General features: G+C 37.6%; 1 protein-coding gene across 4 annotated transcripts in view; it reads right to left on the bottom strand.

Moving 5' to 3' along the window:
- Window positions 1-14,584, bottom strand: part of LOC124640865 (sphingomyelin phosphodiesterase) — a 31,881-nt gene continuing 17,297 nt past the window's right edge. For 3 of the 4 annotated variants that reach the window (XM_047178844.1, XM_047178994.1, XM_047178915.1), the window contains exons 2-12: window positions 6,720-6,814; window positions 6,152-6,633; window positions 5,838-6,069; window positions 5,505-5,665; window positions 5,033-5,205; window positions 4,354-4,548; window positions 4,015-4,268; window positions 3,797-3,906; window positions 3,513-3,697; window positions 3,209-3,400; window positions 1-392 (exon numbers count right to left, since the gene is read on the bottom strand). In XM_047178844.1, coding sequence (XP_047034800.1) covers window positions 323-392; window positions 3,209-3,400; window positions 3,513-3,697; window positions 3,797-3,906; window positions 4,015-4,268; window positions 4,354-4,548; window positions 5,033-5,205; window positions 5,505-5,665; window positions 5,838-6,069; window positions 6,152-6,633; window positions 6,720-6,789 — 2,124 coding nt within the window. In that variant the 5' untranslated portion in view covers window positions 6,790-6,814 and the 3' untranslated portion in view covers window positions 1-322. Of the gene's footprint in view, window positions 393-706; window positions 785-3,208; window positions 3,401-3,512; window positions 3,698-3,796; window positions 3,907-4,014; window positions 4,269-4,353; window positions 4,549-5,032; window positions 5,206-5,504; window positions 5,666-5,837; window positions 6,070-6,151; window positions 6,634-6,719; window positions 6,815-14,584 lie in introns of all 4 variants that reach the window. The other variant, XM_047179056.1, reaches the window with a different exon arrangement.

The following is a 14,584-nucleotide window of genomic DNA, read 5'->3' on the forward strand; positions in this document are numbered from 1 at the left end:
TTAGCCAAACTAAGTAATTTATTATACAATTAAAAATAATATTTACAAATACGCTTAGAACTTAATGTGGTCGCTATTAAAAACCACCGAAACATGTTGTTCGATAGAAGTTTCCTGATTCATTTAATAAAATAACTTTGAGTAATTAACTACTCATTAAAACAGAATAAGGCACATCGTTTAATTGATATAATTTGAAATAATAAATAACTGTTTATGGTGATTAGGAGGAGGCTATCGACGAACGTTTGTAGAAATGTTATTTCGTCGAGATTAGCCCGGTGGCCTGCTTACTTTTGCACATTCTATATTAAAGATTTTCTCAGCCGAGGCCCATCACGAACTTTGGTATTTGATACGCCACTTGAGGTATCTGCATTATCATGGACATCCTGAAAATTATAAAAATGTCTTAACATTAAAATTCTAAAATATGAAACAACTGAAATATTGTTTTTTCTGTAGAGTAAAAAATTGAAATATTTACATATTTTTTTGTTGGGAAGGTTTAGATACCTAGGTAGTTGTCGAATCAGGGTAGAATTTATACCATCACCATTACTTGCTGCCTTTAACTTCCTGAACCACGATAAATTGCGTGGGCATTACCGATCTTGGCTGCGTTAGATATTACTAGGAAAGAATAGAATACATCCATGCTTTATAAATATACATAGAATCATAGCTTAGTATAGATTATGCTCACCTTAGCATTGTTGTGCAGTAAACTTAATTCTAATTCCACCACCGTTATACTTGCTGTACAGAAGGAGGAGGAGGCTCTCTGCATGTAAGAAATATATTTACAAAATATATTTTTTTTTTAATATAAGCATTTTACATATTGTATTTACATATGGCAACCAGATTCTCCGGACCGTGCATGAAGAAGAATTACAGGCCAGACTGCCGACTTTTAATAAAGACTCTTTGATTGATTCAGTCATTCGAATGCGCACATGCGCATAAACTCAGACCAGCTGAAGGGCCAGAGCGGAAAAGGCTTATTACATTGTATTATAGTTCGGCCATTCAGAGAATGCGTTCCTGACACGTCGCGATTGAACTGACGACGTAACTTTGCAATGGCGTTGCAGTTACGATAAAAATATTTTTGCTGGTTGTTTACCGTTTTAACAATTGAGGAGCATTAAAACAACATTATTATATCAATAATCAATGAATGTTATTACGTCGTCAGTTCAATCGCGACGTGTCAGGAACGCATTCTCTGAATGGCCGAACTATAAGTACTGCGCAAATACTAAAGCCGTTGACTGACGTAGGAATTGGAATGCGGTTACTTTATCGTTCTCATATACCGCTATGTTCCACTTTAAAGAAGGCAGTGAACAAGTGGCCGACTTTGACGACCCGGCCAAAACTATAGTTTCTCGAATTCACTGGCCAATATTTGCATAAATTGGCAGTTAATACGGAGGTAGTTATTTTATTATATAATGTCCTATCAAGAGGAACACAGTCCTTTATCTTGCAGATGCACATAATTGGCTGTAGCCAGATCCTGTAAAAGCTGGTAACAACCATGATTATAGTCCATTAGAATAAAAAAAATATATATGTTATGGACCAAGTGATAAATTGAGCAGTATACATAATGCCCGGTCATTATGAAAAATGCCCAATATGAGAGTGCAATTTGATAATAATTATTCAAATAATCAAATTGACCGAGCACTATACATATTGCCCGTGACCTTTTGGGCAAAGTAATACAAGCAAAGTAATAACATATTTATATTCAATTTTTTATTGTTATTGCCATTTAATTTAATGCTCAATCCTTCTCCGTGTGAGAGGAGGCCTGTGCCCAGCAGTGGGACGATAAAAAGGCTGTAACATATAAATATTAAACCACTTAAATAATCAGCCTCATGATTTGGATTAATTATGAAGGACTTCTGCCTTAAAAATCCACTAGTTTTTGCATTTAAAAGTTAAGGAAAGTCATATTTAAAGGGGATTCGCCCCGAATAATATATGATGCCTTCTTAATTACTAAGTCAGCCACAATTAACGAGCATCTAAATAATACTATCTCAGCCACTCGTTATCCTCTCTCGTTATATCTAAGTAAACCACTCTAAATACAACTCCGCATGATGGTTATTTTTTAGCATCTAAATTTGTAGCATGCATTCTAACAGTAAACTTCTAAAATACTATTAAATGACATCATAAAATTTATTTATTTAGCTTCTAATTTTTTAACTCAGTACGTTTAAAATGTAAGCAAGCAACATGCAGCAAGCATGGCTTCTGTCACGGCTCCGGTGCTGCGGGGCTCCGGCGGTCCCATGCGAGCTTATCGTCGCAGATGGTTTTCACGCTCACCGCCGCAGCTTCAGCTTGCTGGCCGGCTCGGCCGGCCAGCCTCAGCCGCGTCGGCGAGCGTTAAAACTACCTGCGCCTCAGCTCGCAGGCCGCCTCGCCCCTCCACACTTACGCGGTTTTGAATTGCACTCTAGGGGTAGGACAGACAAGACTACGTGGAGTCGGTTTTGCAGCGATACGTTTACGTCACATCATCCTCCGAGCCTTTTTCCCAAACTATGTTGGGGTCGGCTTCCAGTCTAACCGGATGTAGCTGAGTACCAGTGCTTTACAAGGAGCGACTGCCCTATCTGACCTCCTCAACCCAGTTACCCGGGCAACCGTTACGTGGTATACGTTTTCGTCACTAACTTCAATTTTTTGCTTTATTATCAAATTGCCCAACTGTCATGTAGCAATATAATAATGCCCGTGCAATGTGATAAATAATGAAATTAAGATAGTTATTAATCACTTGGCCCGATAAAGCTAGACATTATTCATAATGCTCGGGCATTATTTATAATGCCCGAATTAATCACATGGTCCATAACATATACATTATAGAGACATGCTTTAGGCCTAATTCGCCTCATGCCAATTGAAGCCGCGAATTAATGTCGACCTGTTATTATTAGTTGCAGTTACTTATATTCTGTTCAGCCACATTATACTCGTATCAAAGCAATTTTGTGATTGACCAATTAGCCTGCTCACTACATGTGTACTTATATTTTTTAAAGAGTAGAGTGAGAGATGTTTAAATGACTAGCAGGCTAGATATTAAAAGTTTTTCCGAGCATAATGCGATGTGCCCAACACAGATATATACAAGGCGTAAGTACAAAGCGTTGTTAAGTAGCGAGCAACTCACGAGACAGACAGGCTATTATAGAGCCAGGCTCGCCAGGTCTGTGGGGTGGGCGCGGCGCCGTCGATGCGGGCTTCTATGAGGCCGCACAGCGCGCGTCTGTCGTGCGACCGCCCCGAGCGCGCGTCGCACACCAGCCGCTTGCGACACTCGCCGTCACACGTGCCTCGACGTGGACTGTTCTTCCAATAGTGTCTGGAACATAGTAAGTTCAATATTACTTTAATCATCTCCATTTGTAGATAAATCTGATAAGTGCTAAAATTAGCAGTATAAATAGCTAATATTATTGAAATCGATAGATTACTTGTAGTATAAGTTAAAAACATCTTCTTTGGTAGTCATGTCGTCGATGAACTTGTCCCAGTCCTGCGGCCGGAGTGCCGGCATCATGTATGAAGACCGTGCCGAATACAACTTGTACCAGATCGGGTAACCAAACAGATTGGCCTCTTTCAAGTTCATAATCCAAGTTTCATGGTCGACCACTTGCTGAAAAATGTATTTAGGTAAGTTAAGTGAACAGAATAAACCAGATTTATGTTTACTTGCTTATTTATGCAAATAGCTAGTAAATCAACAGATAGTTACCCGAGTAGTGGCTTCATGGTCACCATCTACATAATATATTCGATAACCTAAATTTAAATCGTAGTACGGTGTCACAGAGGGACCTACGTACGCTATGCTTGTTGCTCGACCTGCGAATACAATAACATATATGACGGTTATTTATGAAATGAAACACAACATGCAAAAGTATTATGTGACTTTTAAATAGTTCGATAAAATTGATAAGGCTCACTAACCAAGGTCGTTCGGATCATAAAAAACTTCGAATTCATCGAAATGAGTGTGCCCGAAAAATTGTGCTGTTATCGTTGATTCATATCGGTTAACTACGGCGTAGTAATTTCGGCTCCACACTTTCAAACAGTCAGAATGGCCCGGTGGTATATGGCCAATGATGTGGACCTTTTCACCACTGAACTCCGCAGATTGCAGTTCGTAAATTAACCACTGAAGTTCCGTTGCTGGATCTGTGCTGTTCATTAACAACCACCTGGAAAAATGGAAAATGACGGATTTAATTACTCGCAAAATTACAATTGAGGAACTGATGATCAAAGGTACTTATATGTACTCACCAGTTCTTATTATTACAGTAGTTCATATTGAGCGATATGATGCGGAAGCCGGGCCTCACGAGGACCGAGTAGAAGGCCCCGCGACGCACCGTGTGGGAGACTCCAGCGGGCAGCCAGCGACGCCACTGTGCGTCCAGCTCGTCGTACAGCCACGCTATATTCAGCTCTGAAGATGCTATGTAAGGCGGTGGGAAGCTGAAAGTGAACAAATCGGTAAGTGACATGTCAACATTTTGTATCAAATAGATTCATCCTCATTGAATAGTTTTTTGGCGTTTGGAAGATAGGTCGATCATGCTAGAAAATATAGTACCTGAGCAACTTGAAAGTTTGATATAAAAGTCTGTAAAATATTTAAAAGGTCACAAAGTGCAGACGAGTTTCCCACACTCCGTCAGAACCGTTGTTGATCTAATGTATTCCTAGCATGCTTTCTCGGAATAGCAACACGACATTATTGCGGTTAGTGTCCACCGGCCAGGTATTTCCGCACGCTAAGCAATCAATGAGTAATATTTATATAGATGTATCTGTGGTATTACATCCGCATCAATGCTGTCATTGCGTAATTTACACTGCTTATATTCCAAGAACACACGATCTAGAAAGGGATCATAATTAAAATGACCCCGACGGCACTTGATAAATTGCGACGTGCAGTGTTATCACATATTCTTACCTATTGACTGGAGATGACTCATGATTCCCAAGGGCAGGGAATATCGGAACTCCGGGGAACATGTCTGACATTTGTGCTACAGTTTCTTGTAACACTTTTAAATTCTCCTCTTTGGTTTGGTTCCATACATCGTGAGGTGGAAGATCTCCCGTCCATAATATGTAATCAATGTCCTGAAAAAATACAATAGTAAATTATTATCTTTTCAAAGTAATTTATTAGATTGGTGCAGCTCGATTTCAAACTTCCGGTGTTGGGCCATTTTTTTTTTATAATATTACGAGAACTGGTACGGTCTCATTTCGAGCATCACAAAGTGGTTATCCAATTAAGGCACCGCACTGCTTCCCATGTCAAATTGTCATGCAGCCCATTATGGTCGCATTCCCCTTTTATGCTTATTAGATTTTACCATTTTACTGAGTCTTGGCTTCAGATGGGTTTATTTACTAAATATTAGAATGATACGTACGGTGTGAGTGTCTGCTATGTGCTTCAACATGTGGTCTATGGTACGTTTGGGTGTGTCACACTTGCGGTAGTCCCCCCAGCGGCCGGCGCCTCCGCCCGGCGTCAGTGCAGGCCCACTGGACGCTCGGCAGCAGAGAGGCTCGTTGCACTCCGCATTTGCACCTGGAATTGGGTTAACAATAATAAATATAACAAATAAATTTTATAATGTTGTCCTCCATGTATATCAACCTGACCTTATTGTATCTTTAATTGGTTTTGATATTAACGACAAAATTAATGACCGTAAATTAGGCTGGTCAGTTTTCTATTACTCAAAACCATTAACACGCACCTTCAGCGTAATAAGGATCAAAATGTGTATCGGAAATCTGCAGCACTTTAAACGTGGGAGCCTTATTGACAGGAGCGTCAAGTGCTCGCACAGCGGGTTTGGGCACAGGAGGGAAAGCGACTTCCCACTCGTGGTAAGGGTTGTAGACATCGCCACACGCGTCACCGATCACAAAACTGCAGATTTCGTCGGGACCTATTGTGATACGCTTCAATACGTAGACTACTTCACTCTGAAATAAGAGAAGATTATGGTAAAGAACTGATATTACGAGAAAAAACAATTAATTTGTTCGGTTTTCATAAGTTGCTTACCCCAAACAGTCTCGTAATACCTTCACAAACACGAGCCGATTGAATTTTTAACGATACACAGAATTGATATATCATCTTGTTGATCTCATCTTTGCTTTTACCGAGTCTTATGTAATGTTGAAGAAGGCCGGCGCCGGCTTTGCAAGCCGTGCACGATACCTTAGACATAACAGAGTGCTCTACTTCGTAATAAACTTGTTTTAAATTAAGAAGTTTTAAAGCTTTTTCCACAAATACTGGAAGGTTAGTACTCTTGTCGCTGTCCCATAGAAGACGAGAGTAATTTCGTTTTAAAGCTGTCATGTGAGCAATGAGTTCAGTCTCGTTAGCGGATGGCGGTAGTGTATGATTATAATTAGAAGGAAGGAAGAATGGTTCCTCGTTGCGTGGCGTCAACGTCCAGTTCCAATCGTCGTTAGGTGGCATCCATTTTATCACTGGCCGATGATTCCTTCCGGTTTGTTGCAGAAATATAGGGCTACCTGTAATCATGACAAATTACTTGGTGAATGTTTGGCATATGGTTAATTTAAACGAACTCAATAAATAATTGTTTTTAGGAAATTACCTGAAGTCATCATCAGACTTAGAGAAACTGTGGCGATCCATTGCATGAGCCATCGTATCCTTATAATCATAACTGAGAGAAGAAGAAAGAAGTATCTGAAACAATATCAATAATACAAATGAGTTTAATTGATTACGTAGATTTATAATCTAACTAAACAAAGCAGTGACCGCGTCTACCAGATCAATCCTGGCAAAAAACTATCAAGGTCCAGAAAAACGTTTTTGAAGGAAACTACTCTACCATAATAACGTATTTACTAAATGGCAGCATTTTTATGATATGTTAGTTTTGATCCAAGCAAGCTCGTAACTTGTGAAGAAGTAGGACGAATAGCAGTGATTGTTGTTTATCACAATTTTTACATAACTGCCAAATGTCATAAAATTATACAATGCAACATTTCGTGTTTAGTTTATTTTGACTAACATCCGTTCTGATTTATTTAATACGCCTAAATTATGTTCTGTTATGATAAAAATTGGGTTATCCGACTTTCGCTAACGGTACTTTTTCGCTTCATCCGTATCCTGTCTCTTAGCCTATTTTTTGTTTCATCGTCTACATTTCAATGAAGTAGGTATTTAAATACCTGATAAATCTTTTCTATAAAACTATACTATTCTTCCCATATACATATATGAATAAATAAAAATAAATTAGGACATAGAGATAAATGTTAGAACTCAATTTCTATTTTTTCGTTTACGAAATGCAAGGGTCACTACAAGTACTCGCATATGCCCTAACATGTGAAGGCCGCTTTCATTTAGAATCACCTAACTTTCATTTGGCCATCATGTCCTATGCCGTTAAATGTGTTATATCAGTTACATCATGACAAACAAACTAGTTCACGCCACACATTACCATTTATGTAACCAGCTCCCCATAACACAAATACACACGTCTTATTGTGATACATTTTAATATGTCATTAAAATATTGTATAACGGTACGGCTACTGTAAACACTTAAGGGCCTGACTAATGAATAGACGCAATTAAAATAACAAATCTCAACAGGCAATGAAACTAACGTTTATTATAAAAGTTCAACTTTATTACGTAGATATTTTTATTGCTTGATAGCCTTTCGTTAGTGTTTGCCTTTCGAAAAGCTTAGCTATCAATTAAAATGCTTATTCCTCAAGTTCCTCAATGCTGTCAAACATCCATCACTTTTTCTTCTTCACTATCTTGTAAAGAAAGCTCGTTTCGTTCGTCTAGATTTATGCCATGACCACCAGAAACCGCGGAATGAAACCGAACGAATCGCATCAATGACCTCTGACATCATCGTAACCTTTACAACTAAGTAAATATCGTATATCTATATTTATGTGAATACTAAGTTAGGCATAGAATATGACAAAGCGTTTCTCATTTAAATCGTGAAAGTCATAAAAGCGCTCTCTCTTTCTTAGTAACGATATCCTCTATACTTGTCCATAAAGTTCCGTTATTTTAGCTATTATGTGGTAAATACCTTATAAACAAATTAAAATTCTTACAGAAAACTTTCGAATTAAACACCTTTCCTAGTCGTAAACATATGTAAGTATAGGTAAGTTTATTAATAGGAGGTCAATTACAGTCGACCCATCTACTTACCAGGAGCTTAAAATTCATTTGAAATTATGCATAGTAATTCATTACACAATTGAATTTCATTTAATCATGAGTTATTCGTTTTTCGAAACTGATACTTAATTAATTTTATAGTTGTATTTAAATTGCCAAATGCATAACTTGGTGGTAGCATAGTTTAGCAGGATTAGTTTTCTTAGCTCTTCGCTGTAGGCAGATATTAGCTAAAAGTGAAACTGTGCAGCAAATCCTGTTTTACATAATATTGTAACGTTATATTGTTTTTTTGGCCATTCCAAGTTTAAATGTCAGTTTCACTTTTAACAAGATGTCTCGGAAATTGACTCATACTTTTACATTTGCACAGGAAAAATGAGTAGGCAACTTATACGTGCTTCATATTAATAATAATTAGCAGACAGTTAAAACTTTTTCTTTATATAAATAATCCTTTTCCGATATAAAAAAAAGTTAAAGCGGAACCAAAACAAACTTAACGGAAATAATATAATTGGATTAACATGAATATAAAATATTATAATTGAGTCCGTTGGTCAGGGCCTAAATCCATAAGAATAGAACTGCATACTTGCAATGGCAGTAAGGAATACCCACTGCTTCCACGATACGCGTGAAGTGCGAATGTTTTATGAGTCAGCGGATTTTACAGACGGCAGTTGTATACGGACGTGGAGGTCGGCACTTTCTCCCCGCTTCATTGACTTTGCTGGAAAGTGACGGTCGTATCGCACGGTGCGTTTGCTCACCTATCATAACTCCACAACAATGCAATCGCTCAATACATTGTTGTTATAGTAATCAGCTTCATACATCTTAACATTGTGTTACGTATTATGACTCAGAGCCGACAATAGGTCAAATATACCTGAATATGTAATTTTGATTAATCCTGAGCGATTTTCAAGTAGATTAGGTACTTCTATTAGCTGTACGGTTCTCATTGTGCCAGTGGGTTCATTGCAGTAGACGTGTGCAGTAAGTACCGAGTATTTTTGTTTCAATCCTTTTACAATTTTCTACGTGTGTTTTCATTGGAAGAAAAAAATATCGCATCTTCAATCTGGTTTTCAAACTTAACGGTAGAATTAATACGATATATTACATGGTACCAACTAGGCTTGTCCATGATGATTAAGGTATAAAAATTTTGCTTTTAAATGAAATAATGCCGTGGTTGCACAAAAGAAATGCATTTCACATAGGAACCGTCATTTGTGCTAGCCGGAGGATATCATGATGACTATCATGCTTGCACACGCCACGCCACGCCAACAATAAAAGCATTTGTTGACATGCAACGTTGATAGGTAGAATATACATAGGTATACCTAGATATATAACTCACAAAATTCATGTGTTTTATTGTGTATAGAAATGAAAAATAATTAATTGATTTTAAACTAAGTTTGTAATTTAATCGTATATGCAAGCATTTTTTAACTTAGTTTACATATTTTTTTATTCCTTACGCTATCTTCTTTCAAATAAAAAAATAATTATTAAAATTGGTTCACACAATCGTCATAGAAATTATGATTCGTAAATAGAACTCGTGGCTGAGGCAAAGCCGCGCCAGCGCGTTTTTAAAACAGAAAAAGGGGTGTATCAAAGTGTGTGCTGACTGACAAACTGTAAAAATTGCGTTTATGGGAAACAAGCTTAGCTAAAGGCTGAAGTTTGTATGATTACGTTGGGTTAAGTAAATTCGCCACGAAAGAAAAGTGTGTGTAAGTCACACAACTCTACTTTTAGATATAAAAATCTACCGTATTGTTTATTTCATAAATTAATTTTAAGTTAAACTCTATCTTCGTCAAGTAGTACATACATCACTGTTGTTGGTGACAACAACGATTAAAATCGATCAGGCCACAGTGTCAATGTCCAGATGAGTTGAAAGTTCATAGGGTCCATATTTTTTTCTATGTCATGACAACAATTGAAACATTAAGATAAGGAACGAAAATATACCTCTACAAAATATAATATAACGCAGTATAGATAGTTAACCGCGCAGCTTAGAAATTATTTTGACCTTTCCACCACCAGGCACGGAAAGTGAAAATTGACGGTCCCTGTAGGTATACAAGTGGAAAATGATCTTTTTAAGTAAGAGCTCTTTGTGAAACCACAACTTCCTACAGTGAACATGATGGGATTGAAGAAAAAAGGTTGAAAATTACAGGTATATTTTAATTCAAATTTCGAAAAGTGTATAAAATATAATATTGTTATTTATCAAAAACTTTTTTACAAAAAAATTAAACCGACTTCCAAAAACACTAAAAAGCAAAAAAAAAAAACTAATTTTAGGTGCATGGGCCTAGAAGTCGGTGTCTAATGGATGTTACTAAGTTAATTTTGCCACCGACTTCTAGGCCGATGCACCTAAAATTAGTTTTTTTTTTTTGCTTTTTAGTGTTTTTGGAAGTCGGTTTAATTTTTTTGTAAAAAAGTTTTTTATTTACAGCTTTTCAGTGATACAAATACTTGTCACTATCCATATAAGTGGAAAGTTCTCATCAATACAAAGAATATAAGCCCAAATACGAGGTATTTTACATATTCAGTTGTCGAGTTCCCTCGACCTTCTCTGGTCTCCATCATCATGTCAGCTCCAAACCTTCACTGTTGCAAAGGTCTAGTCAATACAAATAATATAAGCCCAAACACGAGGTAGTTTACATATTCTGTTATGGAGTTCCCTCGACCCTCTCTGGTCTCCATCATCAGGTCAGCTCCGAACCTTCACTGTTGCAAAGGTCTAGTCAATTCAAATAATATAAGCCCAAACACGAGGTAGTTTACATATTCAGTTGTCGAGTTCCCTCGACCCTCTCTGGTCTCCATCATCAGGTCAGCTCCAAACCTTCACTGTTGAATAGTGCTTTCAGGCATACGCCTGAGTGTAAAGTTTTTACCTTATGTATGCCTACAACTTTCGAAGGTTGCCCTCGATTTCTCAGGGTTTCCATCATCAGATCCTGACTTGATGAATATGGGACCAACTGGCAGCTATTCCGCGTCGAACAAAAAAAGAATCACGTAAATCGGTCCATAAACCTCAGAGTAATCGATGTACATACATAGAAAAAAAAAAAAAAAAAAAACATACCGGCCGAATTGAGAACCTCCTCCTTTTTGGGAAGTCGGTTAAAAATGAATATTGCAGGTTCATATTGCAATTGCATAAAAACGTAAAGTTGTGGTTGCGTAAGTTTTCTCTCCGCGGATGGCAGTCAAATCAAGGATTATTCATCCAGGCCACTTTCTTTCCACTGCCCGCTTGAAACAGCATGTGTCCACTTTCACTGGCCATACCGCGTGCTCTCCCTTTATGGTCGTAATTTGGATATTCGTGAGCTTACCTAATCAACGCCATCGAGCCTTTGTCATTTTTTGTTCACTGTTACGATGACTGTGCTCGCTATCCGACACTCAAGTATGTACCTACCAACAGTAACAGGTAAATGAGGTTATTCGTAATCATTGTAATCATATGTATATGATGATATGTCTTTTCCTATTCACATTAAATTCTATTTATTGCACGCATTGTGACGAGAAAGTATTATTTTCTTAAGTTATTATTTAAAGTTATATAACACATTTACATAGTTCGTTACTCAAATGAATTGACACACCATTTAGCTATGCTTCTATTTCTATGACCAATTTAAGTCATGTGTCCGTAATTTTCTATTTTATTCTAGATTCTTAAACGAGTCTAGATTTCTTGTTTGGATGTGCAAGTAAAACCTGTATGTAATCTCTCCTGTTGGTGGTAGGGAGGAACAGTCACCGTCTCGCTGCTCACCGTTACCGCAGCTACTGTCGCCAACGGAACATTGCACTTGCATAACGATCGCCTTCCGTAGGGTTTTAATTATACTTAATACTTATTGGTTACGAAACACTAATTCATTAACCCTCCACGGATGTATTACAATATCATGTCTTATGCATGCCGTATCTATTACCAGGCCCGCCGTAAGCGGGCGTGCAGCGCGTGCACAGCACGCGGGCGGCACGTCCTAGGGGGCGGCAAATCTAGCGAGTTATCACGTAATATTTAAAAAATACAATATCTTTTTATTAATGATTTGATTTCAATATTTCCGAACTCAGCAATAGCGCTAAGAATATTACTTATACTGCCGGTTTCAGTTAGGTACATCTGTTGAAAGGACATTTTCAAAATTAAAGATTCTTAAAAACGATTTAAGATCAACCAGTGGCGTAGCGTGGGGCAAATGCTATTTAGGGGGCGGCAAAATTAAACCAATAAAATTTCGGAAAAAGCCGCCCTAGCTTTGGTCGTCTCCTATCAATTTTGACTGTTTCACCCTTTGCATCCCCAAAAAAATTCGCGCTCGCTGCGCTCGCGGCTCCATATCAGATATCGCATTTTATCTTTGTTTAATTGTTGAGGCATTCAATTCCGAATAAACATTTTTCGCGCACGTCCGTTATGGCTTTTTATGATATGTTTACTTCATGAAAACTCTAAGGAAAAAATCGCGCTCGCTTCGCTCGCGGCTTTTGCACTTCACTTCTGTGCATATCTTACTTTTTGACTTTGCTTTGTTAATTTACAGTGATTTTTATTTGTTTTGTGTCCTTTAAAAATAAAAATTTCGCGCTCGCTCCGCTCGCGCTTCCTTACATATGGAATTTGTCTTATAATTTTTCTACGGGAAACCCACCAAATAACGTATTTTACTGACTTTAAACATTGTTATAGATATTTAAGTGCGTTAGTTTAAGTTAATCACAATCTTTCAATACATAGGGGCCACTTGGGTAATGATTGCACTGCATTGATGCCCTAAGCAATTGCTTAGTTTGCTTATGGGCTTATACATTTCAAGTAAATAAAAAGTTATGTGTAATGTATGTTATGTATTGCAATAGTTATTTATCCAAAAGTAGGTGGGTTTTCTGCAATCAGAGCGGTGCATGTACATATTTTTTTCTGTTGGACAAGTAAGATGGATATGAATGGGCGGGGGGTCCGGACCCCCTGGATCCCCCCCCCCTTATATATTTTTTGACAAAACGTATGTAGTCGTAGGGCGGCATAATCAGTTTTGCACGCGGGCGAACAAACAGCTAGCGGCGGGCCTGTCTATTACCTACTGATTGTCTTCTTTCTTAGTTGATTTAATTGTATAACCACTGCTGGTACTTACTGTCTTTCAAGCTTAAACAACAATAACTATCTCAGATTTGTTATTAACGAAAAAAAACCGTTAAACGGTTAGTCACTATTTTGCGAGATTTGCGAATCGGATAAATTGTTATTCGCTCTACAACAATACCTACCCGTGATGGCATTCCTAATTGCATCCTGCCGGTATATTTGAGTGGCAGTAAATAAATACCACAAAGATAAAGGAGGAATTTGAAAAGGTAAGGGTGATTGTCCTTTAAGTTACCATACTTGTAAACAAGAAAATTGCCGATTTCGCAAAGCAAAGGGAAAAAAACTTCTTAAAAACCTGTTCCAAGTAACCTTTTCTTAAAAATACCACCTTATTTATCACACCAAGAATGAAAACAAAGGTATATAAAACTTTTCTTTGTGGCAATACCAAATTACCAACTGTTCACATTAGGTATTTCGATTTAGGTGTGATGAAGATGCGATTGAAGTCGATCCAGGACCCTATCGCTCAGTTGCTCGCTCTAGATACAGGACGACTATCTGAAGTCTCCAAGTGAATTTTCTGCATTTCCCCAAAATGTGAAACAGATTCAATGAGCAACTATGGGTTCCCGCCACTCCAATTACACGCGACTAAGAAAAAGAAAGGTGATTTTGCAGTAATTACTGCACATAAAAATGTATGTATTATTAAGATTATTAAATGCAGTAGATGCAGTAACGTAGTAGTTAAGTTTGCTTCGAATAAGTGTGAGTTTTTGGAGGGCATGTAGTATTACCAATCTTTGCCTAACCCCGAAGGTCGCTAAATGAGGTCGCAAATAGACACAACCAGTCAGTAAACTGGCAACCAAATATGTCTCTTCTGATTAAGTACATTCGTTATATAATAACAAGTTATATATTTCTTTTAGGATTTTTAACCATGGGATATATGTATTTGTCATAAACCTTGACTGAAGAACTAGAACACTTTTCCAGCAATGAATAACTTGTGGGGTTCGACCGTGAACTAATTAAGAATATCTTCATTATCTTCTTTCGCTGTAACGTACCTACAAGAGGTGAAATACGAGTTCACATACCTA

This window comes from Helicoverpa zea, chromosome 1 (genome assembly GCF_022581195.2).
Source record: "Helicoverpa zea isolate HzStark_Cry1AcR chromosome 1, ilHelZeax1.1, whole genome shotgun sequence".
NCBI classification, from domain to species: Eukaryota; Metazoa; Arthropoda; class Insecta; order Lepidoptera; family Noctuidae; genus Helicoverpa; species Helicoverpa zea.